The sequence below is a fragment of the Lonchura striata genome, chromosome 31, assembly GCF_046129695.1.
Source record: "Lonchura striata isolate bLonStr1 chromosome 31, bLonStr1.mat, whole genome shotgun sequence".
NCBI classification, from domain to species: Eukaryota; Metazoa; Chordata; class Aves; order Passeriformes; family Estrildidae; genus Lonchura; species Lonchura striata.
The window spans coordinates 5,529,805-5,544,478 of NC_134633.1; the positions used below are offsets into that span (position 1 = coordinate 5,529,805).

The 14,674-nt window shown below is 69.9% G+C and overlaps 1 protein-coding gene across 1 annotated transcript; it reads right to left on the reverse strand.

The window, feature by feature from the left end:
- Window positions 1-2,585: 2,585 nt before the first annotated feature.
- On the reverse strand, window positions 2,586-14,190 carry LOC144247694 (exocyst complex component 3-like protein 2). Its single transcript, XM_077789118.1, has 13 exons — window positions 14,050-14,190; window positions 13,662-13,866; window positions 12,821-12,932; window positions 12,230-12,745; window positions 11,627-11,741; window positions 11,419-11,529; window positions 10,392-10,492; window positions 10,085-10,192; window positions 9,874-10,009; window positions 9,377-9,499; window positions 7,654-7,809; window positions 6,346-6,467; window positions 2,586-2,820 (listed from the first exon to the last, which is right to left on the reverse strand). Exons 1-13 carry the CDS (start codon window positions 14,188-14,190, stop codon window positions 2,586-2,588), a joined length of 2,181 nt encoding a protein of 726 aa, XP_077645244.1.
- Between the last annotated feature and the right edge of the window lie 484 nt (window positions 14,191-14,674).

Genomic DNA, 14,674 nt, shown 5'->3' on the forward strand with positions numbered 1-14,674 from the left:
CAGTTTGGGGGGTCCTTTCCCAGTTTGGAGGGGTCCTTTCCCAGTTGGGTGTGGATTCTCTCCCAGTTTGGGGGGTTCTTTCCCAGTTTAGGGGATCCTTTCCCAGTTTGGGGACTCCTTTCCCAGTTGGGTGTGGATTCTCTCCCAATCTGGGGACTCCTTTCCCAGTTTGCGGGGTTCTTTCCCAGTTGGGTGTGGATTCTCTCCCAGTTTGGGGACTCCTTTCCCAGTTTGGGGACTCCTTTCCCAGTTGGGTGTGGATTCTCTCCCAGTTTGGGGACTCCTTTCCCAGTTTGGGGGGTTCTTTCCCAGTTTAGGGGATCCTTTCCCAGTTTGGGAACTCCTTTCCCAGTTTGGGGGAACCTTTCCCAGTTGGCTGTGGATTCTCTCCCAGTTTGGGAGGCCCCTGCCCAGTTTGGGGGATCCTTTCTGGGTCCGGTGTAGATTCTCTCCCAGTTTGCTCCCAGTTTGCTGTGGATTCTCTCCCAGTTTGCTGTGGGTTCGCTCCCAGTTCTCTCCCAGTTTGCTGTGGATTCTCTCCCAGTTCTCTCCCAGTTTGCTGTGGATTCTCTCCCAGTTCTCTCCCAGTTCTCTCCCAGTTTGCTGTGGGTTCGCTCCCAGTTCTCTCCCAGTTTGCTGTGGATTCTCTCCCAGTTCTCTCCCAGTTCTCTCCCAGTTTGCTGTGGGTTCGCTCCCAGTTCTCTCCCAGTTTGCTGTGGATTCTCTCCCAGTTCTCTCCCAGTTTGCTGTGGATTCTCTCCCAGTTTGCTGTGGGTTCGCTCCCAGTTCTCTCCCAGTTCTCTCCCAGTTCTCTCCCAGTTCTCTCCCAGTTTGCTGTGGATTCTCTCCCAGTTCTCTCCCAGTTTGCTGTGGATTCTCTCCCAGTTTGCTGTGCCTTCCCTCCCAGTTTGAGTGACCCTTCCCAGTTCGGGTGTCCCTGTGCCGCTGGGTGGGTGGGGGGGGTGGTGGCCGCGCCACTCTGGGGGCTCCCCCGTCCCCTCACTCCTCATTTTGGGGGGGTTTCCTTCCTCCCGCTCCTTGCCGCCATCCTCCCGGTGATTCACCGGCGCCGCCACCGGGACCGGTCCCCGCCATGCCCGGGGGCGGGGGGGGTGACAACGACCGCGCTGCTTTTTGTCACCGCGTCCCCGCTCGGTGCCACCCCCATCCCCGAGTGTCCCTAATTGTCCCCAAATCTCCCTAATTATCCCCCACCCCCCATTTTCCCCCCCACTTTTCTCCCCCCGGCCCCCGCCCAGCGCTGCCGCTTCCGCCGCCGCCGCCGGTCCCTCCCCGGGGCCGGGGGTGACACGGGTGACCCCTGGCCCCGCTCCCGCCGCGGTCACTTATTTTTAGCCGTTTTTATTATTTGTCGCCTCTTCCTGCCCGGATCCCGGCTATTTCTGACCCGGGCTAGGGACCGGGACCCGCCCAGGGCCCCCCCGGGCTGGCGGGGACGCGGCGGCGGCCGCGGCCCCCGTGTCCCCTCTGCCGGGAGGTGCCACCAGAGCCCCCCGGCTGTCCCCGCCGCTGTCCCCAGCCCCGCCGCGGCCCCGGCGAGGCTTGAGGTGGCCGCTTGTGGCCACCCTGTCCCCCTGGGGCCACCCTGTCCCCCTGTGGCCACCCTGTCCCCTTGGGGCCACCCTGTCCCCCTGTGGCCACCCTGTCCCCCTGGGGCCACCCTGTCCCCCTGTGGCCACCCTGTCCCCTTGAGGCCACCCTGTCCCCCTGGGGCCACCCTGTCCCCTTGTCCCCACCCTGTCCCCTTGGGGCCACCCTGTCCCCCTGGGGCCACCCTGTCCCCTTGTGGCCACCCTGTCCCCTTGGGGCCACCCTGTCCCCCTGGGGCCACCCTGTCCCCTTGTCCCCACCCTGTCCCCTTGGGGCCACCCTGTCCCCCTGTGGCCACCCTGTCCCCTTGGGGCCACCCTGTCCCCTTGTCCCCACCCTGTCCCCCTGTGGCCACCCTGTCCATTTGTCCCCGCAGTGTCCCCTTGGGGCCACCCTGTCCCCTTGTCCCCACCCTGTCCCCTTGTCCCCACCCTGTCCATTTGTCCCCACCCTGTCCCCTTGTCCCCACATTGTCCCCTTGTGTCCCCCTCGGTGTCCCCAGGTCCCCCTCGTGTCCCAGAGTCCCACTTGGTGTCCCCAAATCCCCCTCGTGTCCCCAAATCCCCCTCGGTGTCCCCAAATCGCCCCCGGTGTCCCCAAATCCCCCTCGTGTCCCCAACTCCCCCTCGTGTCCCCAAATCCCCCTCGTGTCCCCAAATCCCCCTCGTGTCCCCAACTCCCCCTCGTGTCCCCAAATCCCCCTCGTGTCCCCAACTCCCCCTCGTGTCCCCAACTCCCCCTCGTGTCCCCAAGTCCCCCTCGTGTCCCCAAATCCCCCTCGTGTCCCCAAATCCCCCTCGTGTCCCCAAGCCCCCCTGGTGTCCCCAAGGACGAGGACACTGCCAGCCTTAAATTCACGGCGCCATTTACACGCTGGGATGAACCGGGATGAACCGGGATGAACCGGGATGAACCGGGGGAACCGGGCTGGGGGTGACACCCGGATTTCGGGGTGCCCCCGGCCCCTGGGGGTGTCACGGGCGGGTCCTGGCGGGGCTGCGGCGGGGCAGGCGCAGCCGGGGCAGCTGGAACGGGAGGCAGCGCACCGGGCGCGGCGCCGGCAGCTCCGAGAAGAACGTCCGGGACCGGAGCGGGGCTCCCGGTTCGGCTTCCGAGCCCCCCAGATCCTGCAGCACCCCCAGGATCTCCCGGCGAGGGCCCTGAGCCCGCAGCCCACGCGCGTCCAGCAGCGCGGCCACGTGCCTGCGCCTGCGGGGACACCGGGGACACCGGGGATAACGGGGATAACGGGGGGACACCGGGGATAACGGGGATAACGGGGGGACACCGGGGACACCGGGGATAACGGGGATAACGGGGATAACGGGGGGACAGCGGGGACACCGGGGATAACGGGGGGACACCGGGGACAGCGGGGATAACGGGGATAACGGGGGGACACCGGGGATAACGGGGGGACACCGGGGATAACGGGGATAACGGGGGGACAGCGGGGATAACGGGGGGACACCGGGGACACCGGGGACACCGGGGATAACGGGGATAACGGGGGGACACTGGGGACACCGGGGATAACGGGGACACCGGGGATAACGGGGGGACACCGGGGACACCGGGGACACCGGGGATAACGGGGACACCGGGGATAACGGGGGGACAGCGGGGACACCGGGGACACCGGGGACATCGGGGACACCGGGGATAACGGGGACATCGGGGACACTGGGGATAACGGGGGGACACCGGGGACACCGGGGACACCGGGGATAACGGGGATAACGGGGGTACACCGGGGACACCGGGGACACCGGGGACACCGGGGATAACGGGGACACCGGGGATAACGGGGGGACAGCGGGGACACCGGGGACACCGGGGACATCGGGGACACCGGGGACACCGGGGACATCGGGGACACCGGGGATAACGGGGACATCGGGGACACTGGGGATAACGGGGGGACACCGGGGACACCGGGGACACCGGGGATAACGGGGATAACGGGGGTACACCGGGGATAACGGGGGGACACCGGGGATAACGGGGGGGCAGCGGGAGGGCAGCGGGGGTACACCGGGGACATCGGGGGGACAGCGGGAGGACAGCGGGGATAACGGGGATAACGGGGGGACACCGGGGATAACGGGGACACCGGGGATAACGGGGGGGCAGCGGGAGGACAGCGGGGGTACACCGGGGGGACAGCGGGGGGACACCGGGGACACCGGGGGGACAGCGGGGGTACACCGGGGGGACACCGGGGGGACACCGGGGATAACGGGGGGACACCGGGGGACACCGGGGATAGTGGGGGGACACCGGGGGGACACCGGGGGGACACCGGGGACCGGGGGTCAGCGGCGACATCGCCCCGAAACATCCCGGAGCCCCCCAAGGTTTGGGGGGAGAGGCGCGCCCCCCTCCCCGGGTGACCCCCTCGCCTCGCTGCCTGAACCGGTCCCAGTTCCCCCCGTTAACTGGTGTCCCCTCCCCCCCCGGGCGGCCGCGCGTGCCTCCGGTCCCGCGGGACCGGCCCCGGGACACGGGAGGGGTCCTGGCGCTCGGCCGCGGCCGCTTCCCGGCGGGAGGAACGGGGCGGGAGCTGCCGGGAAGGGCCCGAGGCCGCGTCCGGTCACCCGTGGCCACCGCGGGGGAGCCGCCACCCACCCGTGTCACCCACCCGTGTCACCCACCCGTGTCACCCACCCGCGTCACCCAACCGTGTCACCCACCCGCGTCACCCAACCGTGTCACCCACCCGTGTCACCCACCCGTGTCACCCGGCCCTGATCTGTGTCACCCAACCGTGTCACCCACCCGTGTCACCCACCCGTGTCACCCGGCCCTGATCTGTGTCACCCACCCGTGTCACCCACCCGTGTCACCCACCTGTGTCACCCACCCGTGTCACCCACCTGTGTCACCCGGCCCTGATCTGTGTCACCCACCCGTGTCACCCACCCGTGTCACCCACCCGTGTCACCCACCTGTGTCACCCACCCGTGTCACCCGGCCCTGATCTGTGTCACCCACCCGTGTCACCCACCCGTGTCACCCACCCGTGTCACCCGGCCCTGATCTGTGTCACCCACCCGTGTCACCCACCCGTGTCACCCACCCGTGTCACCCAACCGTGTCACCCACCCGTGTCACCCACCCGTGTCACCCGGCCCTGATCTGTGTCACCCACCCGTGTCACCCACCCGTGTCACCCAACCGTGTCACCCACCTGTGTCACCCACCCGTGTCACCCACCCGTGTCACCCAACCGTGTCATCCACCCGTGTCACCCACCCGTGTCACCCACCCGTGTCACCCGGCCCTGATCTGTGTCACCCACCCGTGTCACCCACCCGTGTCACCCACCTGTGTCACCCAACCGTGTCACCCACCCGTGTCACCCGGCCCTGATCTGTGTCACCCACCCGTGTCACCCAGCCGTGTCACCCACCCGTGTCACCCACCCGTGTCACCCACCCGTGTCACCCGGCCCTGATCTGTGTCACCCAACCGTGTCACCCACCCGTGTCACCCACCCGTGTCACCCGGCCCTGATCTGTGTCACCCACCCGTGTCACCCACCCGTGTCACCCACCTGTGTCACCCACCCGTGTCACCCACCTGTGTCACCCGGCCCTGATCTGTGTCACCCACCCGTGTCACCCACCCGTGTCACCCACCCGTGTCACCCACCTGTGTCACCCACCCGTGTCACCCGGCCCTGATCTGTGTCACCCACCCGTGTCACCCACCCGTGTCACCCACCCGTGTCACCCGGCCCTGATCTGTGTCACCCACCCGTGTCACCCACCCGTGTCACCCACCCGTGTCACCCAACCGTGTCACCCACCCGTGTCACCCACCCGTGTCACCCGGCCCTGATCTGTGTCACCCACCCGTGTCACCCAGCCGTGTCACCCACCCGTGTCACCCACCCGTGTCACCCACCCGTGTCACCCGGCCCTGATCTGTGTCACCCAACCGTGTCACCCACCCGTGTCACCCACCCGTGTCACCCGGCCCTGATCTGTGTCACCCACCCGTGTCACCCACCCGTGTCACCCACCTGTGTCACCCACCCGTGTCACCCACCTGTGTCACCCGGCCCTGATCTGTGTCACCCACCCGTGTCACCCACCCGTGTCACCCACCCGTGTCACCCACCTGTGTCACCCACCCGTGTCACCCGGCCCTGATCTGTGTCACCCACCCGTGTCACCCACCCGTGTCACCCACCCGTGTCACCCGGCCCTGATCTGTGTCACCCACCCGTGTCACCCACCCGTGTCACCCACCCGTGTCACCCAACCGTGTCACCCACCCGTGTCACCCACCCGTGTCACCCGGCCCTGATCTGTGTCACCCACCCGTGTCACCCACCCGTGTCACCCAACCGTGTCACCCACCTGTGTCACCCACCCGTGTCACCCACCCGTGTCACCCAACCGTGTCATCCACCCGTGTCACCCACCCGTGTCACCCACCCGTGTCACCCGGCCCTGATCTGTGTCACCCACCCGTGTCACCCACCCGTGTCACCCACCTGTGTCACCCAACCGTGTCACCCACCCGTGTCACCCGGCCCTGATCTGTGTCACCCACCCGTGTCACCCAGCCGTGTCACCCACCCGTGTCACCCACCCGTGTCACCCACCCGTGTCACCCGGCCCTGATCTGTGTCACCCACCCGTGTCACCCACCTGTGTCACCCACCCGTGTCACCCACCCGTGTCACCCACCCGCTGGGGCACCCCAGGGTGCCCCCGCACCCACCGGACGTCGGGGAAGTCCCGGGCCAGGGCTCCGACCTCCATCTGCAGCGCGGCCGTGTCCTCCAGCACCAGCAGCTCCCGCAGGCGCGGCACCACCGAGTGCAGCCAGGGCGAGGCCGAGTCCTGGGCACGGCGGGGCCGCCTCAGCGCCCGCCGGTGTCCCAGGGGTGCCACCCAGCACGGAAACGTCCCATGGGTGCCACCCAGCCCGCCGGTGTCCCAGGGGTGCCACCCAGCACGGAAACGTCCCATGGGTGCCACCCAACCCAACCCAGCCCAACCCAACACAACCCAACCCAACACAACCCAACACAACCCAACACAACCCACCAGTGTCCCATGGGTGCCACCCAGCCCGCCGGTGTCCCAGGGGTGCCACCCAGCACGGAAATGTCCCATGGGTGCCACCCAGCCCGCCGGTGTCCCAGGGGTGCCACCCAACCCAACCCAACCCAACCCAACCCAACACAACCCAACACAACCCACCAGTGTCCCATGGGTGCCACCCACCCCACCGGTGTCCCAGGGATGCCACCCAGCATGGAAATGTTCCATAGGTGCCACCCAACCCAACCCAACCCAACCCAACACAACCCACCAGTGTCCCAGGGGTGCCACCCAGCCCGCCGGTGTCCCATGGGTGCCACCCAGCACAGAAAGGTCCCATGGGTGCCACCCAACCCAACCCAACCCAACCCAACCCAACCCAACACAACACAGCCCAACACAACCCACCAGTGTCCCATGGGTGCCACCCAGCCCGCCGGTGTCCCACGGTTGTCACCAAACTCAGCAATGTCCCACAGGTGCCACCCAACCCAGAAATGTCCCATGGGTGCCACCCAAGCCCAAAATGTCCCATGGGTGTCACCCAACACCCAGTGATGTCCCATGGGTGCCACCCAACCCAGAAATGTCCCACGGGTGTCACCCAACCCATTGATGTCGCATGGGTGTCACCCAACCCATCGATGTCCCATGGGTGTTACCCAACCCATCGATGTCCCACAGGTGTCACCCAACCCCAAAATGTCCCACGGGCGCCACCCAACACCCAGTGATGTCCCACAGGTGTCACCCAACCCAGAAATGTCCCACGGGTGTCACCCAACCCCAAAATGTCCCACGGGTGTCACCCAACACCCAGTGATGTCCCACAGGTGTCACCCAACCCATCGATGTCCCACAGGTGTCACCCAACCCCAAAATGTCCCACGGGCGCCACCCAACCCAACCCCCGGCGGCGTCCCACGGGTGCCGCCCCACCCGCGGGTGTCGCCCACCCCCCGGGGGCTCTGGGGGGTCTCACCAGGCGCGTGAAGAGCTCGCGGAGCTGCCGGGCCTCGTCGCCCAGGCGGGCGGCCACGCGGGCGCGCGCCTTGGCCGAGGCGCAGCCCAGGCGCCCCTGCAGCAGCGGCCGCACGTACTCCAGGAGCACGCGGCGGTGCAGCTCGCTGACCAGCACCTGCGCGGCGCGGCCGGGTCACCGCGGTGGCACCGGCGTGGCCGTGGGGTCACCACCGTGCCCGTGGTGGCACCGGGGTGGCCACCGTGCCCATGGTGTCATTGGTATGGTCACCATGCCCATGGTGGCACCAGGATGGCCGTGGGGTCACCACCGTGCCCGTGGTGGCACTGGGGTGGCCACCGTGCCCATGGTGTCATTGGTATGTTCACCATGCCCATGGTGTCACTAGGGTGGCCATGGTGTCACCACCATGCCTGTGGTGTCACCAGTGTGGCCACCGTGCCCATGGTGTCACCGGTGTGGTCACCATGCCCATGGTGTCACTAGGGTGGCCATGGTGTCACCACCATGCCTGTGGTGGCACCGGGGTGGCCACCGTGCCCATGGTGTCATTGGTATGGTCACCATGCCCATGGTGGCACCAGGACGGCCATAGGGTCACCACCATGCCCGTGGTGGCACCGGGGTGGCCACCATGCCCATGGTGTCATCGGTGTGGTCACCATGCCCATGGTGTCACTAGGGTGGCCATGGTATCACCACCATGCCCGTGGTGGCACCGGGGTGGCCACCATGCCCATGGTGTCATTGGTATGGTCACCATGCCCGTGGTGGCACCAGGGTGGCCATGGTGTCACCACCACGTCTGTGGTGTCACCGGGGTGGCCACCATGCCCATGGTGTCATTGGTATGGTCACCATGCCCATGGTGGCACCAGGACGGCCATGGGGTCACCACCGTGCCCGTGGTGTCATCGGTGTGGCCACCATGCCCATGGTGTCATTGGTATGGTCACCATGCCCGTGGTGGCACCAGGGTGGCCATGGTGTCACCACCACGTCTGTGGTGTCACCAGTGTGGCCACCATGCCCATGGTGTCACCGGTGTGGCCATCGCACCCATGGTGTCATCGGTATGGTCACCATGCCCATGGTGTCACTAGGGTGGCCATGGTATCACCACCATGCCTGTGGTGGCACCGGGGTGGCCACCGTGCCCATGGTGTCACTAGGGTGGCCATGGTATCACCACCATGCCTGTGGTGGCACCGGGGTGGCCACCGTGCCCATGGTGTCACCGGTGTGGCCACCGTGCCCATGGTGTCACCGGTGTGGCCACCATGCCCATGGTGTCATCGGTATGGTCACCATGCCCATGGTGTCACTAGGGTGGCCATGGTATCACCACCATGCCTGTGGTGGCACTGGTGTGGCCACTGCACCCGTGGTGTCACCAGGGCGGCCATGGTGCCACCACCACGCCCATGGTGTCACCCAATGATGTCCCATGGCCATCGCACCCATGGGTGTCACCCAACGTGGCAGCCAACAATGTCACGGTGTCCCTCAGGTGTCACCCATCCCAATGTCCCTCAGGTGTCACCCAAGTCCTGATTGATGTCCCACAGGTGTCACCCAAGTCCCCATTGATGTCCCTCAGGTGTCACCCAACCCAACTCCCCACCGATCTCACCGTGTCCCTCAGGTGTCACCCAACCCCAGTCCCCCCAGGTGTCCCCCAGGTGTCCCCCAGGTGTCCCCCAGGTGTCCCCACCCCGCAGACCTGGTGGGGCTCGGGGTGCAGCGGCCGCAGCGTCTGCGCGAAGCTGGTGATGAGCATCACGATGGCGTCGAAGGCGTCCGAGCTCCTCAGCCACCTGCGCTTCATCAGCTTCCCAAAGTGGGGCTGGGGGCGGCGGGCGGGCGTCACCGCCGCCGCCACCCATGGGTGCCGCCTGGGGCGGCCACCGGAACGCGGTGACGGACACCGCGTCCCAAAGGTGTCACCCAACCCGGCACCCGGTGATGGCCACCACATCCCACAACTGTCACCCACCCCGTGCCACAACTGTCACCCAACCCAGCACTTGGTGACATCCACCATGTCCCAAAATTGTCACCCACCACGTCCCACAACTGTCACCCACCCCGTGCCACAACTGTCACCCAACCCAGCACCCGGTGACACCCACCACGTCCCACAGCTGTCACCCCCCACCTCCCTCAGTTGTCCCCCGACCCACCGCCCCCAAGCCCCCTCCCCGCGCCCACGGGTGCCACCTTGAGCTCCTCGAAGAGCCGCCGGGTGAGGAGGTGGCCGCAGGCGCGGGTGACCCGGTCCAGCGCGGCGTGCGCCTGCCGCCGCGGCTCCTCGCTCTCGGCGTGCCCGAACTGCGCCAGCCGCTCGGCGAAGGCCCTGCCGAGGGGACAGCGGGGCTGGGGACACGCGGGGACGCGCGGGGACGCGCGGGGACGCCGGGGGTGGCCTCACCTGAAGGGGGGACAGCAGTTGGCCAAGGCCATGGCGCGGCCGGCGGCGCCGTCGGGCGGGGGGACGTCGCCGGGGGCTTCCAGGAACCGCTCCACCTTCCGCTGGAAGCTGGGGACACCCCGGTCACCGCGGCGGCGGCACCGGGGGACACCGGGCACGCGTGCCACCGCGCCCCGTGTCACCGTGTCCCCGTGTCGCCCCTGTCGCCCTGTGTCACGTCCCGGTGTGCCCGCGCCACCCACGTCCCCCATGGGTGTCCCCGGGGTGTCCCCGGGGTGTCCCCAAGGTGTCCCCGGGGTGTCCCCACCTGTGCAGGAAGGCCACCAGCACGCCCAGCAGGCTGTGGGCCATCTCCCGCCCGAACTCGGGGGTCACCTGGGGGGCTCGGTCCACGTGCGCCCGCAGCAGCTGTGGGGACAGGGACACCGTGGGCGTGGGGACAGGGACACCGTGGGCGTGGGGACAGGGACACCGTGGGCGTGGGGACGTGGCCACGGTGTCCCCTGAGGTGTGGGGACAAGGCCACCGTGGGCGTGGGGACAGGGACACCGTGGGCGTGGGGACGGACACCATGGGCGTGGGGACAGGGACACCATGGGCGTGGGGACAGGGACACCGTGGGCGTGGGGACACGGCCACTGTAGGTGTGGGGACAGGGACACCGTGGGTGTGGGGACAGGGACACCGTGGGCGTAGGGACAGGGACACCGTGGGCGTGGGGACAGGGACACCGTGGGTGTGGGGACACGGCCACTGTAGGTGTGGGGACAGGGCCACCGTGGGCGTGGGGACACGGCCACTGTAGGTGTGGGGACAGGGACACCGTGGGCGTGGGGACACGGCCACTGTAGGTGTGGGGACAGGGACACCGTGGGCGTGGGGACACGGCCACTGTAGGTGTGGGAACACAGCCACTGTAGGTGTGGGGACGTGGCCACAGTGTCCCCTGAGGTGTGGGGACAGGGACACCGTGGGCGTGGGGACAGGGACACCGTGGGCGTGGGGACATGGCCACCATGTCCCCTGAGGTGTGGGGACACGACCACCATGGGTGTGGGGACAATGCCACTGTGGGCGTGGGGACATGGCCAGAATGTCACCAGAACTGTGGGGACAAGGCCACCACAGGTGTGGGGACGTGGCCAGAATGTCACCAGAACTGTGGGGACAAGGCCACCACAGGTGTGGGGACACAGCCACGGTGTCCCCCGACCCGTGGTGACACAGCCACGGCCACGCTGTCCCCTGGGCCACCCCTGTCCCCTCTGTGGGGTCGCAGCCGCGTCCCCAAGGGCCACCCCGGGCGACGGGGACACGGGGTGACACGGCCGTACCCCGATGACACGCGTGGCCAGCCCCTCCTCCATGTCCTGGCTGGTGACATCCTCGGGCCACGCGTCCTCGCTGAGCTGCAGCTCCTGCGCCAGCGCCACCTCCACCTTGGCCTGGCGAGGGGACAGCCGGGGGACACCCCGGGGACACGGCGGGGGTGGCACCGTGTCCCCTGCCGCCCCCTCGCCCCCGTGTCCCCCGTGTCCCCACCTTGACGGCGGCGATGCAGGAGCTCTCCAGGTCCCGCTGGGTCTCGGGGGGCAGCAGCGGCCCCAGGTCCTGCGCCCGCAGCAGAGCCCCCACCTCGGGGTGCCCCAAAACCTCCCTGGACCGGGGGGGGACAGCCTCGGTGGGGGTCTGGGGACACCCTGGGGACACCCAGGGACACCCTGGGACACCCCGGGGACACCCTGGGGACACCCTGGGACACCCAGGGACACCCTGGGACACCCCGGGGACACCCTGGGGCACCCTGGGGACACCCTGGGGACACCCTGGGACACCCCAGGGCCAAGGGGGGATGCATGTTGGGGGGCTGACACCCCCTGGGGTGGGTGCGGCAGATTTTGGGGGTCCCTGCCTGCCTCACCTAGGGTAGGCATTAATTTGGGTCAGATTTTGGGGTCGGGCATTACTTTGGGTCAGAATTTGGGGGCGGGCGTTACTTTGGGTCACATTTTGGGGGTCCCCACGCCTCTCACCCGGGGCGGGCGTTACTCTGGGGCAGATTTTGGGGGCGGGCTTTGATTTGGGACAGATTTCGGGGGCGGGCGTTAATCTGGGTCACATTTCGGGGGTCCCCGCGCCTCTGACCTGGGGTAGGCGTTGCTGTGCCAGTCGAGCAGCAGGTACAGGTCGGGCACTGCCAGGGGTCTCTGCGCCAGCGCCCGCAGCTGCTCCGCCAGCGCCCGGTGGTAGCCGCGGGCGTAGACACCGAGCGCGCCGTACTCGGGGGGATAGGCGGGCGCCACGCGGCTCCGCACGACCCCCAGGTCGCCCACCACCCGGGCGGCCAGCGCGGCCAGCCGGGCCCCCAGACCCCCGCCCGGGGCCACCTGCGCCAGCCGCTCGCCGGCCGCCCGGGCCACCGCTTCGTGCCAGCGCCGCCGCAGCCCCCGCGGCCGCCCCGGCCGGGCACCGGGCGGGCACCGGGCGTCCGCCGCCTCCTCCTGCTCCAGCACGGCCACCACGGCTCGCAGCGGCGCCGCCGCTCGCCCCGCGGCCACCGACTCGCCCACCACGGCCCAGAGCTGCGCCAGCAGCGCCCGGTACAGCAGCGCCACGTCCCGCGCCCGCCGCCCGCCGCCGGGGCCCGGCGACGGCGGAGGGGTCGCGGCCGAGGCGGGGGAGGCGGGGAGGGGTCCCGGCGACGGCGGAGGGGTCGCGGCCGAGGCGGGGAGGGGTCCCGGGGACGGCGGGCGCGACGGGGCCAGCGCGCACTCGGCCTCCAGCGCGATGATCTGCGCGTCCGCCGCCACCAGCTCCCGCCGCTGGATCAGCTCCAGGATCTCCAGCACTGCGGGCGGCGCGCGGGGTCCGTGGCACGCGTGTCGCCTGTCCCCGGTGTCCCCAGGACCCCGTGTCCCCATCCCCGTGTCGCCTGTCCCCGGTGTCCCCATCCCCGGTGTCCCCAGGACCCCGTGTCCCCATCCCCGCGTCCCCAGGACCCCGTGTCCCCATCCCCGTGTCCCCATCCCCGTGTCCCCATCCCCATGTCCCCATCCCCGCATCCCCAGGACCCCGTGTCCCCATCCCCGTGTCCCCAGGACCCCGTGTCCCCATCCCCGTGTCGCCTGTCCCCGGTGTCCCCGCGTCCCCGTGTCCCCATCCCTGTGTCGCCTGTCCGGTGTCCCCGTGTCCCCAGGACCCCGTGTCCCCATCCCCGTGTCGCCTGTCCCGGTGGCACCACCCCCGTGTGCCCCGCCCGCATCCCCGTGTCCCCTCTCCGGTGTCCCCAAACCCTCCTTGTCCCCCCGGTGTCCCCCCTTGGTCCCCCGGTGCCCCCCGGTGTCCCCGCCGCCCCCGCTCACCGGACAGCGGCCACCTGTCCCCCCGGTGTCCCCAAGCCCCCCTGTCCCCCGGTGTCCCCCGGTGCCCCCCGGTGTCCCCGGTGCTCCCTTGTCCCCACTCACCGGACAGCGGCCACCTGTCCCCCCGGTGTCCCCAAGCCCCCCTGTCCCCCGGCGCCCCCCGGTGCCCCCCGCTGTCCCCCCGGTGTCCCCGGTGCTCCCTTGTCCCCACTCACCGGACAGCGGCCCCCTGTCCCCTCCGCCGTCCCCTCCGCCGCCGCCCCCGTCCCCTCCTCCGCCGCTGCCGGGCCGCGCTCCCGCCGCGTCGCCGCCGTGTCCCGCCGGTGCCTCCGCCGGTGCCGGTCTCTCGGTGCCGCCGCGCGGTGCCCAGCTCGCCAGGGCCAGGCGGAGCAGCGAGCCGCGCTTGCCGCCGCCCGCCGCCTCCTCCGCCGCCCGCCGCGGCAGCCCCGCGTCCTCCGAGCGCCGCCGCCCCCGGGGCCCGCCGGCGTCCCGGCAGCGGCGGCCGCGGCCGGCCGGAGCCCCGAGCTGCCCCCGGTGCCCCCCGAGCTGCTCCCGGTGCCCCCCGAGCTGCTCCCGGTGCCCCCCGAGCTGCCCCAGCCCCACCAGCCCGGCCAGGGTGGCGCGGCGGCGGCGGCGACCCTCGGGGTTGGCGGAGAACGGGTCCCGGTCCTCACGGCCACCGCCCGCTCCTGCCGCCGCCGCCGCCGCGCCCGGCCCGCCCGGGGGTCTCCGGAGCAGCGGCATGGCCGGGGGGAGGCACCGGGGGCACCGGGGACACCGGAGGGAACGGGGACACCGGAGGGAACGGGGACACCGGGGGGAACGGGGACACCGGGGGGAGCGGGGACACCGGGGGGAGCGGGGATACTGGAGGGAACGGGGATACCGGGGGGAACGGGGACACCGGGGGGAGCGGAGACACCGGGGGGAGCGGGGATACCGGAGGGAACGGGGACACCGGGGGGAACGGGGATACCGGAGGGAACGGGGACACCGGGGGGAACGGGGACACCGGGGGGAACGGGAACACCAGAGGGAACGGGGACACCGGGGGGAGCGGAGACACCGGGGGGAACCGGGACACCGGGGGGAGCGGGGGCAACAGGGACAGCGGAGCACCGGGGGCACCGGAGCAGCGGTGACACCGGGAGCACTGGGGACACCGGGGGCACCGGAGGGAGCGGGGGCACCGGGATGGCACCTGGAGCAGCGGGGAAACGGCGGGGAC